The sequence below is a fragment of the Saccoglossus kowalevskii genome, chromosome 9, assembly GCF_978046115.1.
Source record: "Saccoglossus kowalevskii chromosome 9, keSacKowa6.1, whole genome shotgun sequence".
In the NCBI taxonomy this organism is placed as follows: Eukaryota; Metazoa; Hemichordata; class Enteropneusta; family Harrimaniidae; genus Saccoglossus; species Saccoglossus kowalevskii.
Genome location: NC_140649.1, coordinates 36,568,661 through 36,584,789, shown reverse-complemented (window position 1 = coordinate 36,584,789; position 16,129 = coordinate 36,568,661). Strand labels below are relative to the sequence as shown.

The 16,129-nt window shown below is 35.8% G+C and overlaps 1 protein-coding gene across 1 annotated transcript; it reads right to left on the bottom strand.

The window, feature by feature from the left end:
- Positions 1-1,136: 1,136 nt before the first annotated feature.
- Positions 1,137-15,859, bottom strand: LOC100375004 (uncharacterized). The gene is made up of 9 exons (XM_085503844.1): positions 15,614-15,859; positions 5,950-6,138; positions 5,365-5,426; positions 4,930-5,082; positions 4,422-4,557; positions 3,742-3,860; positions 3,138-3,233; positions 2,468-2,578; positions 1,137-1,399 (listed from the first exon to the last, which is right to left on the bottom strand). Exons 1-9 carry the CDS (start codon positions 15,714-15,716, stop codon positions 1,349-1,351), a joined length of 1,020 nt encoding a protein of 339 aa, XP_085359970.1. The 5' UTR covers positions 15,717-15,859; the 3' UTR covers positions 1,137-1,348.
- Between the last annotated feature and the right edge of the window lie 270 nt (positions 15,860-16,129).

Genomic DNA, 16,129 nt, shown 5'->3' with positions numbered 1-16,129 from the left:
AAAACGAGTGAGAAATGAATACCAGTGTAAATTCTGGTAAAAACACATATGTGATAAAAACACATTAAGTACGGGATAGTAAGTATTTGTAATATATTTCATCTAGATGCAATGAGTGAAATAATAAACATCTGTGTACATTGGCGAGGTATAATATGTAAATGTCCCAACTTTTCCAATTTTCGACAAAATCGTGATCGTTTGTGTAATGAACAGCGATAAACCAACAGTCAACACTATTTATGCCTTCGGCCATCCTCATACATTCATACAGGCATTTAGTTTTTGCGTTCGATATAGCATACTAGATCAAATTATAAGATTTTGAATTATTTCGAACTTACTCGCGAGTGAAAAACTGTTGTCCAACAGTCAACCACAGAAAGTAAACAAAACTGAAATTAGTCGGCAAATTTGAACCAGAACTTGATATAATGCACGCTTGCCTGCCATGTTACGCAAGAACAGTATCCATATAACCTCGTTTTCTGACTGGGAGTAGTTATTAACATGTATCGTGGATGCTCATCTACATGTGTGTTTGCTCATTCAATAATATTACTTGTTGTTTATTCAGTTTTATTCTTTCGTATTCGTAATTTCCTTGTATTATTAGATCATGTTTTGCTTTATCTATTCGTCTTTATTTTGTACAATTCCAACACAGATTCGAGTTACATAAGCCATTTAGTAATAACTACTATCAGCACTAACGCAATAGAAATCAGTTGCAAGGTCAAGTTAAAGCTGATATATCAATATTACTATCTAATAATTGTGTTTTCCTCCAATCTTTAGTCTAGAGGTGTGAATCCTACTCAACCCTATCAACCCTATAAAAGGACACCTCATTGTATACTTCTTCAGTTGCATTCTTGTTACATTGTAGTTCCTTTGTTGTAACACTGTACGAATAAATAGTGTGTTGTTTAGATGTACTTTACGCTGTCTTTATTATTTTGAACCTGATCGAATGTGAGCGAATATCATTCACAACATGCGCGTAGCATTGCAAGTACTGAAAAGCAAAGCAAAGTGCAATATTATTCAAATTTCATACAATTCATTTTCACATCCATAAGTCAGAGCTGTAATACTCCTACTTCAACAAATTGATATCTCGAAGTCACTGGGAATAGCATAGACCCGTATATTTTAATAAATCACGCAACTGTAAAAATTACATTTTATACATTCATATACGAAAGTTTCATTGTGCTATTGTGTCCAAGCAGCAATAAAGATAAAAATCACTTATATATTCTCTGGTATAATATCGGTGACGAGTACTGCGTATACAGATACAAGCAGCAGGTGAACACTAAAACATCGGGATTTTATTGGCATGTTACGACACGGATTTCAAAGGCTCCACACCAAGTTCCTGTGCGAGTTTATTCTGTAAAGAAAAGAGAAAATATTATATATTATTACATGCCTTCATCCGCCCGCCAATCAAACACACTTTAGAATAGGAACATCCGGGGATTTTTTTCGGTCCAGTGAGCAATGTGCAGACCGTCGTGAATAGCAACAGAGAAGTTCAATGATCAAAGAAATTCCCGGAACTACTTTCGTTTGCTTGGAGAAAATGTATAAAAAATAAAAAGGTCAATCATGATGATGTTAATATTCAATATTTCAATAAAAGTTTGCAATCGCACACAATCCATCATCATGGTTGTCACATCCTATTTTTTCCAACAATCCATAACAAACGTATCTTCTTAATTTTAATGATTGCAACACAATATTACATCAACGATATTGAGTTGTTTATTGCCTTTCAATTGTATTTAAACGCAGACTGTGTCATGTACAATAAAATAAACACAGACAAGGGTGCTGACGAAGGAACAACACATGACAAAGTTCATTTTCTGTAAAATTCTTAGAAGTAGCTAGAAAACACATATTTTGGCAAAAATAAAAACCTTTGTTTGACATTAAAAATGAAAAAAAACATGCCAAGAAAGTGAGCAGAGCCTAACATAAAATGATATAAGCGTCACCAGACTGAGATACGCTTAAAGTATATGAAAGTATTTCCTTTGGCTATATGAGTAATCACAGAGGTGATTGCTGCCCAAATTGTCGCTGCAGATACCCTCCATTCCGCCTGATTACGCAAGAGCGTAATGATCTCAAGGTAACACGATACATCCCATAATGCAGACAGTTCAGTTAAGATAGTAAGAGTAGACAGTTAGAATGAGGACCACGGGATTTGCGATGGGAGAGTTAGGTCGAAGACTGAGTGAACAACAGGTCGGTTAAGTACGACTCACCACTCTGCGTTGATGTACAATTGGGCCCCGAAACGTGCAACTCTGAGTAGGTGTTATATTATAAATGATGAAAACGACATGCTTGCTATCAGATAGCGTCACCTTTTTTTTCTCTCAGACGACGAACCATATAAACAAACAACCCGATAACATGAGAGTTAATACATTCAAACCCTTACCATGAATTCTCCAAGGTTCTTGTGATACCGTATACCGCCCTCGGTGTCAACTTGCTGCATATGTATTCGTTCAGGGTCACCTGCTACGAGTACTTCAGATTCCCCTTCTGCCTGCAAATATACGTATCATGAGTAATGTGTAAGATTATTGAAATTGGACATCTGACATGTATCTCCAACCAGCCATTTCCACCAATTCGGCTGTATACGCTTTCATATAAAACACGCCCTCTGACGATAAAGCGCTCTTGGCCGCCAACATGTATATGACGTAACTTAGTGAAAGCAATGTGCGTCAAAGCGACGTTTAGTTGTGTAGTATTTCCCCATTTAGAATATAGAAAACATTGATGAACGGCCAGATATCAAAACAATATCGACACCAGAATCCCTCATTACCCTAAATTACATAAAAAAGATGCCTGGTCACTTGAACACAGGTGTATTGACATAAATATGTGCCTTCACATAGATATTTGCACTGCATTTTGATTGTAACTGATTGGATTGTAACTGATTCAATTAGTGAACCCATATAAATGTGTTAACCTTATTAGGCATACATGTACATAGTATAACCAACAATTTACCCTTTTACCATACAATCAAATACATACATTACAAACCAAGTCGTCCCATTGGTGTATAAACATCTTGCTGAAAAACTTACAGGACTGAGATTTCTACATATGTTCATCATGTCTTGCATTCTCTCTGCAAAGCCTGGAGCAAACGCCTCTGGATTTATTGCTATGAAACACTGGCCCTGGTAAAACAATGGGATCGAAATAATTGCACAACAAGTATTGGGAGGGTTTATACACAAATGCCCGCCCTCGTCTGCTTCACTTGTCTTGTCAATGACGCCAAGAAGTGTTTAATATACCTGGCACGATGTACAGTACAGAGGCATCATAATCTGGGATTGTATTAATTATACATTGATATTGGTATTCCCTAGATGGGCAGACTTGCAAAACATTCATTGCTGAATCTACTGTATCTAGTAGACGCTAGTGGTAGCTGCTGAACAATGTAATACGAATCATATATGTGACCATCCACTTGGATATTCCGGCTAAACCTTTGGAAAGCATTGCCTATAGAGGGCGACATAGCTAATGGTACATCCGAAGAAACGGACACGTGTATAATTGGTGGAGAGAAATATAAATCATTGTCACGCATTATTTTAGAAAAGTGGGAATGAAATACCCGCATGAAATGACGTCAGTTGAACATTCTAGAACACTATGAGTATCATATTAACATACCAAGTTGGCAACGCCACCTGTTGCTCTCCATTTGCGAATATTTGGTCCATATTTTGATCCAGCTAATAAACCACAGAATATCTCCACTAACATCGCTAGTCCATAACCTTTATAACCACCTAATAGATACAAAACGCAAATTGCAGTGTCATGACTAAAATAATCGAATAAAAAGATTAAAGATGCCAATAGTTTCAATTCGTATTCCAATTGTGCACTGCATAAACAGCATGCCTAGTTCTTTTGTTATATAATAAATTAATCAAAAACTAATTAGGTGAATATTTGAGATTAGACTATTATGCCACCAAATGTTGTGGAATGTCGCCCTCCCCAACAAAATTTGTTTTGTGACAAGTCTCTTGAAAGTTTGTCAACAATATCAGTAAGTAATATGAAAATAAACACAAGATGAATACTCGATTATCCTGTGTGGTTACAGTAGCTAAGAGACTAAGTCAGTCAGATTTGTTCAAGTATACATATTGTATTTCTATTTAAGTGACTGTTATGTAACCAAGTGAAGCAATTATCTGTAGAAGTTACAAACCAGTATTCAGGTTACACTTTTATGAGCAAATATATTTTTTTAGACCCTAATCACCAATACTCGAATTTGGTGTACACACCCCATTTATATTGTGCTCTAATTGTTACTAAAATAATAGAATGATACTCACTGGATTTCTCAGAACCTCCTAAAGGCATCAAACCACCACCATCCAGCACAGCCTTTGGATCATTAGTCTCAATACCTCTGCTATCAGAACCCCAACCGTTTGGTATGCTTATATCTTTCCTGTCATGGAATTCCACCTCCAAACATAAATATAATAATTTATTAACTGGCCTAGGAATTAAGCTATGTTTACTCACAAATGATCTGAAACATTCAGGTTATGTGGGTGAAATAGACAATAAAACACTTCACTGATATGCAAATAATAATGGTTTGTGAATTGTTATTAGAATATAAATTCTAATATTTTTATGGAAGATTTTCCTTTCAAAATTCAAAATAGTTCATCACAATCTACAATATACACTAGCATATTCTGCCTGAATGATTTCAAATATTGGGCTTTTCTGTAAATAATGCACTTCAATATTTACAGGAAACACTTGACTAATATAGTGCAAAGGTGATAATTGAAAGATGTATAGTTTATTCAAATATAATGTATTTACCTTGCCAACAGCTGCCGTTGATGTCGCCATATCCAGTACAAAACTGTCACCACCAGTGGCGGGTGCTGCCAAAGTTATTGGATTAGTTCCTAATACACACTCTCTTGCTCTTGTAGGCACTTGTAATGGTGAGGTGTTTGTAAATGACATGCCCTGAAATCAGTCAGTGAGATGTTTAGAATAATTGCACAACACAGGTTAGGTTATCAGTGAGTGACATTCAATTATAAGTTTGTACTACCTTGTATAAACGAGCTCTCTGTCTGCATCGTTCCGACATTTAGAAACTGTATGTTTGTAATCATTGGTTCTGAGATATTTGATGAATCATGAAACAAGTGACAGTTTACAAAACTAACTTAGGATATAGAACTTCAATCGAAATTGCATTACTAGTGTACACCCAGTGATATTTTAAACAACACAATAACTTACCATTAATCCATGCTGCAACGCTTGCATACTGTACCAACCGGCTATACCATAGTGGTTTGAACCTTGTTATGAGGAAAAACAAGACCGTGCCAGATAATATAGAAATATATACTTAACTGTGTCATCATATTTAGGACCACTTTGTTCATAATCGAAATCAAAAGAAAAAAATTCAGTTAATGGTTTCGTAAGTACATATGTGTTTGGATTATTGATTTGTATTTGCAAAAACTGTCGTGGGCCAGGGTTCACTCCAATATTAATTTGATGTAACAGCTAGGTTGTATAGACATACTATGCAATGCAGCAATGCTTATATTTATTGTATATACATTGTATAAAATCAGGTTATGACATTTCTGCTACATGAGTTGATTGCACTTTATCCCAGCTACTGTAATTAAGTGTGACTACTACAATTGATGAAATGTAACTATATACAATGTATGTTCTGTGAGATAAAGTATGTGTTCAAAAGTATAATTAACATAATATACATGGAAGTCAAGTAAAGTACCCCATTTCGTCCTATTCACATATTGTTGATTATTGTACATATTTGATTAAATTAAACCATGTGCTTACCTTTAGCTACAACCCAGCCTACGCCTGATTGTTTGGCTTTCTGTATTGCTAGTTCCATGGAGAAGTTTCCCACCACAGGCCCAAGCAGATTATTGCCATTTACATGAGCAGTCGCGGCAAACTCTGTTAAAATGATTGGCTCTTTGTCGGACACTGTTGTTCCACTTTTTATGTCGTTCACATACATATCTACAAAATAAAATGGTATTGTTATAGTAGACATAAAGCGACCTTTTCCCTTTCAAACAAAACCAATGTATGAATATGTATGATCGACACACGACCATCGACGTAAAACTGGTGAGTAATGTTTCCACTGGAGGGGACGATTTGAAAACCCAAACCACAGATGATCAGCGACGTACAACGTCTTCAAATGGGCCATTCCAGTTTATATCTGCACCCCCCTGTTGATGAGGTCGGATTTCCAGCACTGTATGATGGGGAAAATACCCCGGAATTCCAACTGTATATGGAGAAACAGAATCTGGAAATCCAGACGTGTATGGATTTTTTTTTCCTGGAAATCCAGGCAGTTATGGCTACTAAATTAAATGTGGCCTTGTTTATCTCGCCATATACCGGTTGATGAGGATGGATTTCCAACACTGTATGACTAAAAACACTTGGAATTCTGATTGTATATGGTAACACAATTTGGCCAGTATGAAATATTTATTACTGAAATTAGATAAGGATGGCCGCTCAACAGAATGGGTCTAATAATTATCTTTACATAGCAGTTGATGAGGTTACATTTCCAACATTGTACGGCAAAAAGGCAAACTATGGCAGTATTTAAGCTATATCTTTGAACTCAAGTTTAGCTGCCACTATATCAAATGGGAATCTGTTTTTAAGTTTAAACTTAGGAAAAAGATGAAAGAAAAGATGATTGAATCTGTCTGACAGGTATATTTTTTAATCCACCAATTTGTTACATGTATCATGAAATAAATTGCAAACTATCTCCTGCAGGAGCCACAGGGTAGCCACACATCAAATACTCCATGGTTATCGTAACTGTGTTTAATTAAGACTGTTATAAAACACATAAATGATACTACATTGTATTTGATGAAATATTTGTATCTAGTTAACACACTTAGTTTGTGGCAGGCATGGGTAATAATATACACCGCCTTTTGGTTTAAAAGTGGTATATGAAATAGTCTGTGCATATAATATTAATATCATTGTTATATTGCTTTGTTTGTGATGTTACTAATGTCATATAATGTTATAGTCTTCATAGTAAGACTTTTAAACATTTTATTGACATTGTAGACACTCTGAAATCATTATAACATCACAAAGACTAAGGAAGTAAACAATTTCATGACTTCAATACTAGTACGGTATATGCACCAGACCAGTGTTTTTTTTTAAGGGCAGTAAGCAGGTAAATGTTACCGCAGTTCTCCAGCCATTTCACCCCCCCCCCGAAATAGATGTAAGGATAGGATATGAATATTTTACGTGTTTCCTCCAAATTGTTACTTATGTTTCCCTACCTTAGCAAAACCACTGCATGTTGTAAGACAGGTTGCTCAAATATTTAGAATATTATACCACTGCACATAAAATAAGAATTTTCTTGTGTGCTCACTGGCCAAAATAACACTTTTTACATACCATGTTTTATTTATTCAGCTTTAGGGGAGAGTAGGAAATCAAACGAATGGTGATCACATTTTATGCAAATGTATGCATAGATTCCATGATGCCAGTTGACCACAGTCGTCTTGTATGTTAGTTGCGCGTGGAAAAGGTGAGGCGCAGTTTTATATATGCCACTCAGCGCGTACGCGCAAGTCAGACTTTCGCATGGCATTCTAATCATAATCATCGCGCAAACCAGACTTGCGTGTGGCAATAAAATACAAGTTAGAACAAAGGAAATGTACGCGAAAATGAAATGAAAGCACAAAGGATCCAGAAAGACATAGAAATCAACATAATATAAAATATGATCGCACGATTATGTGAATATACATCATGCATAGTCTAAGAAAATGTTTACAAAGATTAATGTTTCGCGTAGACCATAATCACGCAAAGTATAAATTCAAAGTGTTTTAATACATTGGTGAGAGATCGCATTTTACGTGAACAAGAACATGCACTAAGAAGGAAAAGCAAGCCAAAGTCGAAACGGGGTGTATCATGGATTACAAAATATGTTGCGACATCATTTTGGAGCGCAAATGAACTTCAAGTACGTCTTTGCGAAACTTGCTGCAGGCGATGCGATGCTGACATCAAGTGTGTGTTGGCCGAAGTTTGACCTCCAAGTCAGGCGCTGAACTGGCGCGTTACCTTAGCAACCTTTTTCTTTCGTGCTCCGCGCGTCGATCTAGTGAAATTGTTATTTTATCTCACAGCACTGTAATTACTCAACTCTGTACTGGCTTTGAATATTTCAAAATCGTTTACTTAGTGTGCTGCTTTTCTATTTAGGCAAATTTGTTTACAATATTGTACCGGCTCTGAATAGTTCAACATTCTAATTGCTTTCATAATAATTACGCAAACTCAACGTATTGGGTCTGTGAATATTGATATATTACTGACTTGACAATGCGTTGCATTCGTAACAATTACGCAAACTTAAACATGGAGCATTTAATGCCAATAACATATGAAGATATAAAATATTATAATAAAATGTATACAAGTGTTGTAATGTTCGGTGTAATAGCTAGATGTTGAGTTGAGTTTTAAATTTGAATGTGAACTATTCCAGTTCATGGGTGCCAATAAAAGTTGAGAAAAACTGAAAGGTACAAGTCAGACTCTTTGAAAAGGAATGAATCAGGAGTATACACATGACTTATTTGCCCCAACACATTGGTTTATTCTTTATTCTAAGTTGCGTCCGTATAAATAAGTATCGGCAGTCGAACTTTTCGGAGTTGTCAACGTATTTGCCAACATCGAAAATCTGGGAAAAATCGCAAAGAGGTGCAAAATAGCTGCCTGCATCGTAAAAAAATAAATAAGTAAACAATCTCTTCTATAATCACACCGAAAACATGCAGAGATGGCTGTTGATTCATTTGCCCAATGCACTGATGTTGCGTTCTCCCAGTGATAGTTCGCAAAGAACATTCAGTTTTCAGGAGTCACTTCTCTTACCAGCGCGTCCAGGGAGCGCGTCCTTCGTTAAAATTGTATTCACGCAACTTGACCTTTTGACATAGATTTGATGATGATTATTTTATTTCAGCAATATTCTGTTTGCATTGTTGAAAAGTTTTTATATTCGATATCGTGGAAGTCGTGGAATACTATTGTTGTTGCGATAAATATACATTCCTCTATTCGCCGAGTTTATCAAACAATGTTTTATTCATTGTTATCGTACACTTTATTATTTCATGGACGCACATACTCCACATTTTAATAAATTAATTTCATTTTGAACGTTTTATAAAAATAATAAACTCGTTTATTTTTAAGGAAGACATCTAAAATATAATGGAATCGCCAAGGCATTGTGCAACACTTCCGTCCCAGGCTGGTTTGGTTACGTCCCAGCAAGAGCAGCGGCCGACGTCAGCTAGCCTTATTATAAAATTTTCGAATTAACTGTATTTTGTTATGCATTCAAAATGTCGTTGTTGCAAAACATGATATCGGAGGTTACATCGCGATGGTATAGAGGATGAAACTAAAAGTAAGATATTCCAAGGAAAAATTGACTGGCAATGGGACATGCCATTAAACGGGAAACTGAGTACCTGACACTCGCAAACTAATATTACCATAGACCTTAATGATATTACTAATACAAAGTAAATGACAACATCAAATATCAACAAACTGCCAATTAGTGTTGCTTTTTAATATCCATTCTCAGTGTTAAAGCAATGTTTCGTATACCCATAAAAGCAATGGAATAGTCCAACTACGCCGTCTCAAACGACCTCACATCAAAGGCATACCGCGTCCGGTGTTTTGAAGTTCTCAGCGTTTGCAACTACAAGTAATTTGCGCCAGCTTTCCCCACATGCTTGTTCGCGCTATACCAGCCCGGTAGCTATAGGACCGAAGTTGTTTATTTTAACAAGTCTTGTTTCGCCAACAAGCCTGAAATAAATCAGTTGTAAATAATTCACAGGCCACTCGAACTAGTAATGTTAATACTGCAAGGCAAAAAAGTGGCGCGGTGATAAATGTTTCTGCGAATGACAGGCATGAAACACTGTCAAATCAAACGAGTGGATGTGTATCATATTTGATACACATACATTTTACGTACAGCTGAAATTCATTCATCTCCACAATTAAGAATGAGTAAAGCAGACCACTGTGTTGTATTTCGTGATTGACTGAAATAATAATTGGAAGCTTACCAAAGCTGAGGGATTGGTCAGTTACTTAGGCCTAAGGGGGTCGGTGGATCAGTAGGGGGGGTTACCCTGTTTTTGATTGTGCGAATAGGGGGGTCACCCTGTTTTTGATATCATGTTTTCCAGAATTAACACGTGCTCATGCATATATTTATAAAAATTTTATTTCAGAACAAACGATAAAAAAGTTAGTCGTACAAATGTATTCTTAATAATAACTATTACCTATATTGCCTATAAATTTGTTGATGCAAAAAATTTTATAGGCTAAATATTTTGAGGTTAAAGTTGCCAAATAACTAACAGATCATGCAATGCGGCTAGAACCCCAATTATACAGTTAAGTTTTAAACACATCCCAAGTCCATGTGCTGCTGATATCAGATTATTTTATTTAAATCTGTAGTCACTCACCATTGTATAAGATATTTACTGGATTTATCCAATTATAACAGGAGACGGAAAGACAACACAGCAATTAGTACAAAGAGCAGTGACAGTTTTTGTTCAGCAAGTCAAAAAAGTTAAATTTGTGAAAATGCTGATATATAAATTAAAATATAAGGGCATATATCGAGTGAGTACTCCACAGCTTTGCTTTTATTTACTATCTTTAGCAACATAGATTTCCCTCCTTCCTGCAGCCTTTTCTGTAGTTGTTTTTTGGCTTTATGCTTCCCCTCCCCTTCTAAGGTCTATTAAATGCAAACGCTAAAAATTATGTCAAAATTATGGCAAACCATGATATTTTCAATGCACATATAATACATTTTGTAATCATGTCAGAGTCAAAACTGTTAATGTTTCTTTGTTTTTTTTTAGGGGGGGTCAGCATGTTTTAAGTTTTAAAATATGTTTTGGGGGTGTCACCCACTTTTTTTTATTTGATAGGGGGTGGGTCAACTGAGATTTACAGCTGGCAAAATGGAATCTGCCGATCCCCCCTAGGCCGAAGTTACTGACCAATCCCTTATGTATAATATTGTATCAATAAGGATCTTTAACCAAATGGGTGGTGCATGTTAATCAATATGGAGTGAAGACTAGTGCAACTTCTTGCAATGATTTCGCTGTATTCTCAATATACTTAATACTTCCATATTTCATTGGCATTTACAATTAGATAGCCACATGCAAGCCCACACACCCACAAGTCTGATATTTGCGCGTACATTTCTTTTGTTCCAACTCAGCGAACTTCTGGTTTGCGCGCAGGTTATGATTAGAATGCCACGTGCTAGTTAAATTTGCACGTACACGCAGAGTGGCATATATACAACACTGCGCCTCACCTTTTCCACGCGCATCTGCACTCTCAAGTCCCAAATAAACATACCCCACGGACAAATCTTCAAACCCAAATAAACATACCCCACGGAATAAACATATCCCCCGAAAAATTTCCAAAATGACTGGGGTAAATTGTTTCCTTGCTTCTAAAATGTGCTCTTACTGGTGTATATGCAAACTTTTTACTGTTCCCTGTAATGATAGGAATACAAATATACAACAAATGATGCATTTCTAGAAATATACAAATCTTTGTTTGTCAGGTCGCGAGATATAGTCAAACAGCAAACCAATCACTACAGTGATGATGTATTTCACAAAATTTGATCTGTTGTAAGGACAAAAGTTTTCTCGATTTGCATGTCACTGTGTGTTGATAAAAATGCACGGGCTGGTCGGCTTCATCGATAAAGTTCCTCTAGTGTGACATTCGTGGCTGACGAAAAGCAAGATACCGTATAATCTTTTAAATAGGCGCACTCTAATTAAGACGTCACAGGAGTGAAAGGCCTTAATTAGGTTTTACAATAGGCGTCATGAAATTTTGAAAAATTACAGTCAATCAAAAAAACTTCACATTATAAAAAAAATATATAATATACATTAATTTTTTTAATTTTGTTGGTAAAGTATTGAATAAACAAGCAGCCTCTCGGCTGAGATAGCTCCGCTGTTAGCGATGCACATTTCAATTAAAGAACAAAAGATATCATTAGAAAATGAACAATATGGATAGTATCAATGCAATGGGACTTGCTGTTTTCAACAAGAAATCAAAAATATCATTTTTCACCATAAATGATTGTGGTTTTTAACAAGAAAAAAATATCACTTTTTACCAAAAATGACAAAAATATTCACCAAAATTAGAGAATTAAAGATATCATTACAAAATGAACAAATCTGAGAGTGGTCCACATGTAGTACCTATATATGTAATATCAAAGCAATTGGACTTGCGGTTTTTAACAAGAAGTTGAAAATATCACTTTTTACCAAAAATGCCAAAAATATTCACCAAAATTAGAGAATTGAAGATATGATCATGAAATGAACAAATCTGAGAGAGGTCCACATGTAGTAATTATATATGTAATATCAAAGCAATTGGACTTGCGGTTTTTAACAAGAAGTCGAAAATATCACTTTTTACCAAAAATGACAAAAATATTCACCAAAATTAGAGAATTGAAGATATCATCATGAAATGAACAAATCTGAGAGAGGTCTACCCAAGGTACATATACACCAAGTATCAAATCATTCAGGCTTGTAGTATTCAAGAAGAAGTCGAAAAAGTAAAACATTGACACGGACGACGACGGACAATCACTAAACATGAATGCATTGCTTAGTAGCAAATAATCATGGTACGCAATCCGGTCATGAATTTCACAAGTGAATACCTTACTTATTAAGTGTTGCAATTGTTGATTATTACTCAGTAGTAATTGCGATACAATTTCCACAAATTGGCTTTGATTTCGATGAGGAAACTGCACGATTTTTTATTTAAAACAATTTTTTTTTTTTTAATTTAAAAAAATAAATAAATATACGATCCAAAATAAGAAAGTACTGGTACGTTTATTTGAAACTTGGGTAGTGGCCGCAGATGAACGTGGTGAACTGCCCGTTTGATTTCCTTTCTGATTTCGATAGTCCTGTAGACAATTTTTAGCTCTATTGTCATCGAAGATGACTTAGCAGAGCATATGGTATGACTGATCATCCGCATCCAACTTTACTGTTCATCTTCTTTTCCAGAACTGCTTGACCAAAAGTTTTCATATTTGCACCAAAGGTACTTGGGCTGATTCTTAATCAAAGTAAAATTTGTGTCAAAATGACGATGTATGCAAAACTCTATTTTTAGTGAATTTGTTTGTAAAATTCATCTTTTCGACTTCTTCTCCAAAAAGTCAGACATGTAGAAAAAATGTAGACACATGTACAAAGTTCTCTCAAAGTTGTTCATTTGGTGAAGCTATCTCTATTTTTTAATAAATCTGACAGAAGACTACTTCAAGTATATTTGCCGCAAATATGAAAGCAATTGGACTTGCAGGTTTGGACTAGATGTCAAAAATAACATTTTTCCCCAAAAATATTCACTAAAAATCCAGATTTGCATATTTTGACAAAATCTAACAGAGACCACCCCAAGTATCTTTGCTGTGAATATGAAAGAATTTATTAAATATTTCTTTTGAATACATTCATTAATGGTTGTTTTGATTGATAAAACATCCTCTCAAACAAAAAACGTTTTTCAACAAAATTTAATGTGCGAAAATATTACGATTAATATATGTTTGACTCCCAGTCATATTGAAATTAAAGTTTGAGTCGTATCTGATGTTTAATTTTGCCTATCTGCGAGGATTATTTTTAAACATGAGGACAGCGTGATTACAAATGTTTCAGCAGTCATTGTTTATTAGGTTCAACAATCACAAATTTATGGAATATTTTGAATGGTAACCCTGTATATTGTATTTGTGTAACGTTATGTGATCAGGGGCGGATACAGGATTATTTTATGGGGGGGGGGTGTCCAAACTTTAAAATCGCCAGACTAAGTTAATGATTTTTTTATATTATAAAAACAAATTGAATAGATTTTTCAATTGGGGGGGGGGGTCCAAGAACCTCCTTAGATCCGCCACTGGTGATGTACCCCTGGCCTTGTCAAGCTTGCCTAACTTACAGACAATCTGATAGTCCCCCGCGCACACACGTTTTAATTTGTGGGTGATGTGAGTGGAGCTTATCATATGAGTGATTGTTCGTCAGTGTCGTTCGTGTCTTCTTGAAAACTACAAGCCTGAATGCATTGATACTTGGTGTATATGTAGACTTGGGTAGACCTCTCTTAGATTATTCATTTCATGATGATATCTTTAATTCTTATATTTTGGTGAATATTTTTGTCATTTTTGGCAAAAAGTAATATTTTCGACTTCTTGTTAAAATCCGCAAGCTCGATTTCTTTGATATTACATATATAGGTACTATATGTGGACCTCTCTCAGATTTGTTCATTTCATGATGATACCTTCAATTCTCTAATTTTGGTGAATATTTTTGTCATTTTTTGTAAAAAGTGATATTTTCGTCTTCTTGTCAAGTCCGATTGCTTTGATACTATACATATTGTTCATTTTCTAATGATACATATATCTTCAGTTTTTCAATTGAAATGTGTATTGCTAACAGCAGAGCTATCTCAGCTGACAGGCCACTTGTTTTAAAATGCTAATTCTGTGACTAATATGATGTCCCTCCCCTTTACCGCAGTTGGAGTTTGAACTTGGAAAATTGGCATCATATGACTTGAGTTATATTTGGAAATCCTGCTCTGTATGGTGGCACGAATGAGCTCATCAACACCGTGAATCAGGACTAGTTTGGATTTCCATTATCAAATATAAAATTTTGAACTTGGTAAATTAGCATATGATGAGAGTTATAACTTATATTTGGAAATCCTACTCTGTATGGTGGCACAAAGGAACTCATCAACACCATAAGTAGGAACTATTAATAGTTTTGGATTTCCATTACTGTATGGTGAATGGTGATTTGGAAATACAACTTTGTATGGCTTATACACCCATGGAAATTATACCCTGTATGAACTAAACACACAAACTCATCAACAGGGGGGGGGGGGGGTGCAGATATAAACTGGAATGGCCCAATGCAAACAAAATATTACCATTTAAAGGGCGGTAGTCGTCGTGCCGCGTCCTGTTCGATATAGGACTCATAGCGACATATACAACGCGTGTAAAACCCGGGGTGTAAAATACATTGTTTATTTACATGAAATTCGAACACGCGCTGCGCGACGACCACCGCGCTTTAATGATGAAACCAATAGAAGTATTGTCGAAGTCATAGACAGCAGTTATTGTTATTATCTATCGTCATTGCTTGTTTGTATGATTGCTGACGTTTCGAGTATAAACGTATAAAAGAAAAGAAGTTATAATCGATTTTGTGTTGCCATTTACCTAATCGATTTAGCCCGTGACTGAAGTGTCCTCTGTAATCTGCTGCAATCAAAACTTGGCTCAGTGCTCTTGCGTGGAGTTCCTTTGTTCCAACCGACTCCATGCAGTTTTGAACGAATTGCTCCGCGTCGAGGGGATGCACCAGGATCTCGCTCTGCTTGATACCCGTTGAAAGCGGTTGTATTCGCACAACAAGTCCGTATGTACGAAAAAGCAGCCGGCGACTTATTTTTGTTGAGATCGCCATTTTGAAATATCTGGGATTGCCCTCAGCCTCGTTTTGGCGAGAGTGGCGTATTCCTAGGGATTCCTTCGAAAAGAATCCGGTATCACAGTCACTTGAGGGATGAAATTCAAGTAAATCAATCAGTACTCAGCACTATGTATTATTAGTTATTGTATGAGTACATTCCGCCTACTGGTTACAAGACTAGTGGCATTCGTGTTTGGGAGAATACAGTTCCGCGTCATATTCTCAATCCATGCAAAAAATGAGTAGCGCTTTTCCAAAAATGT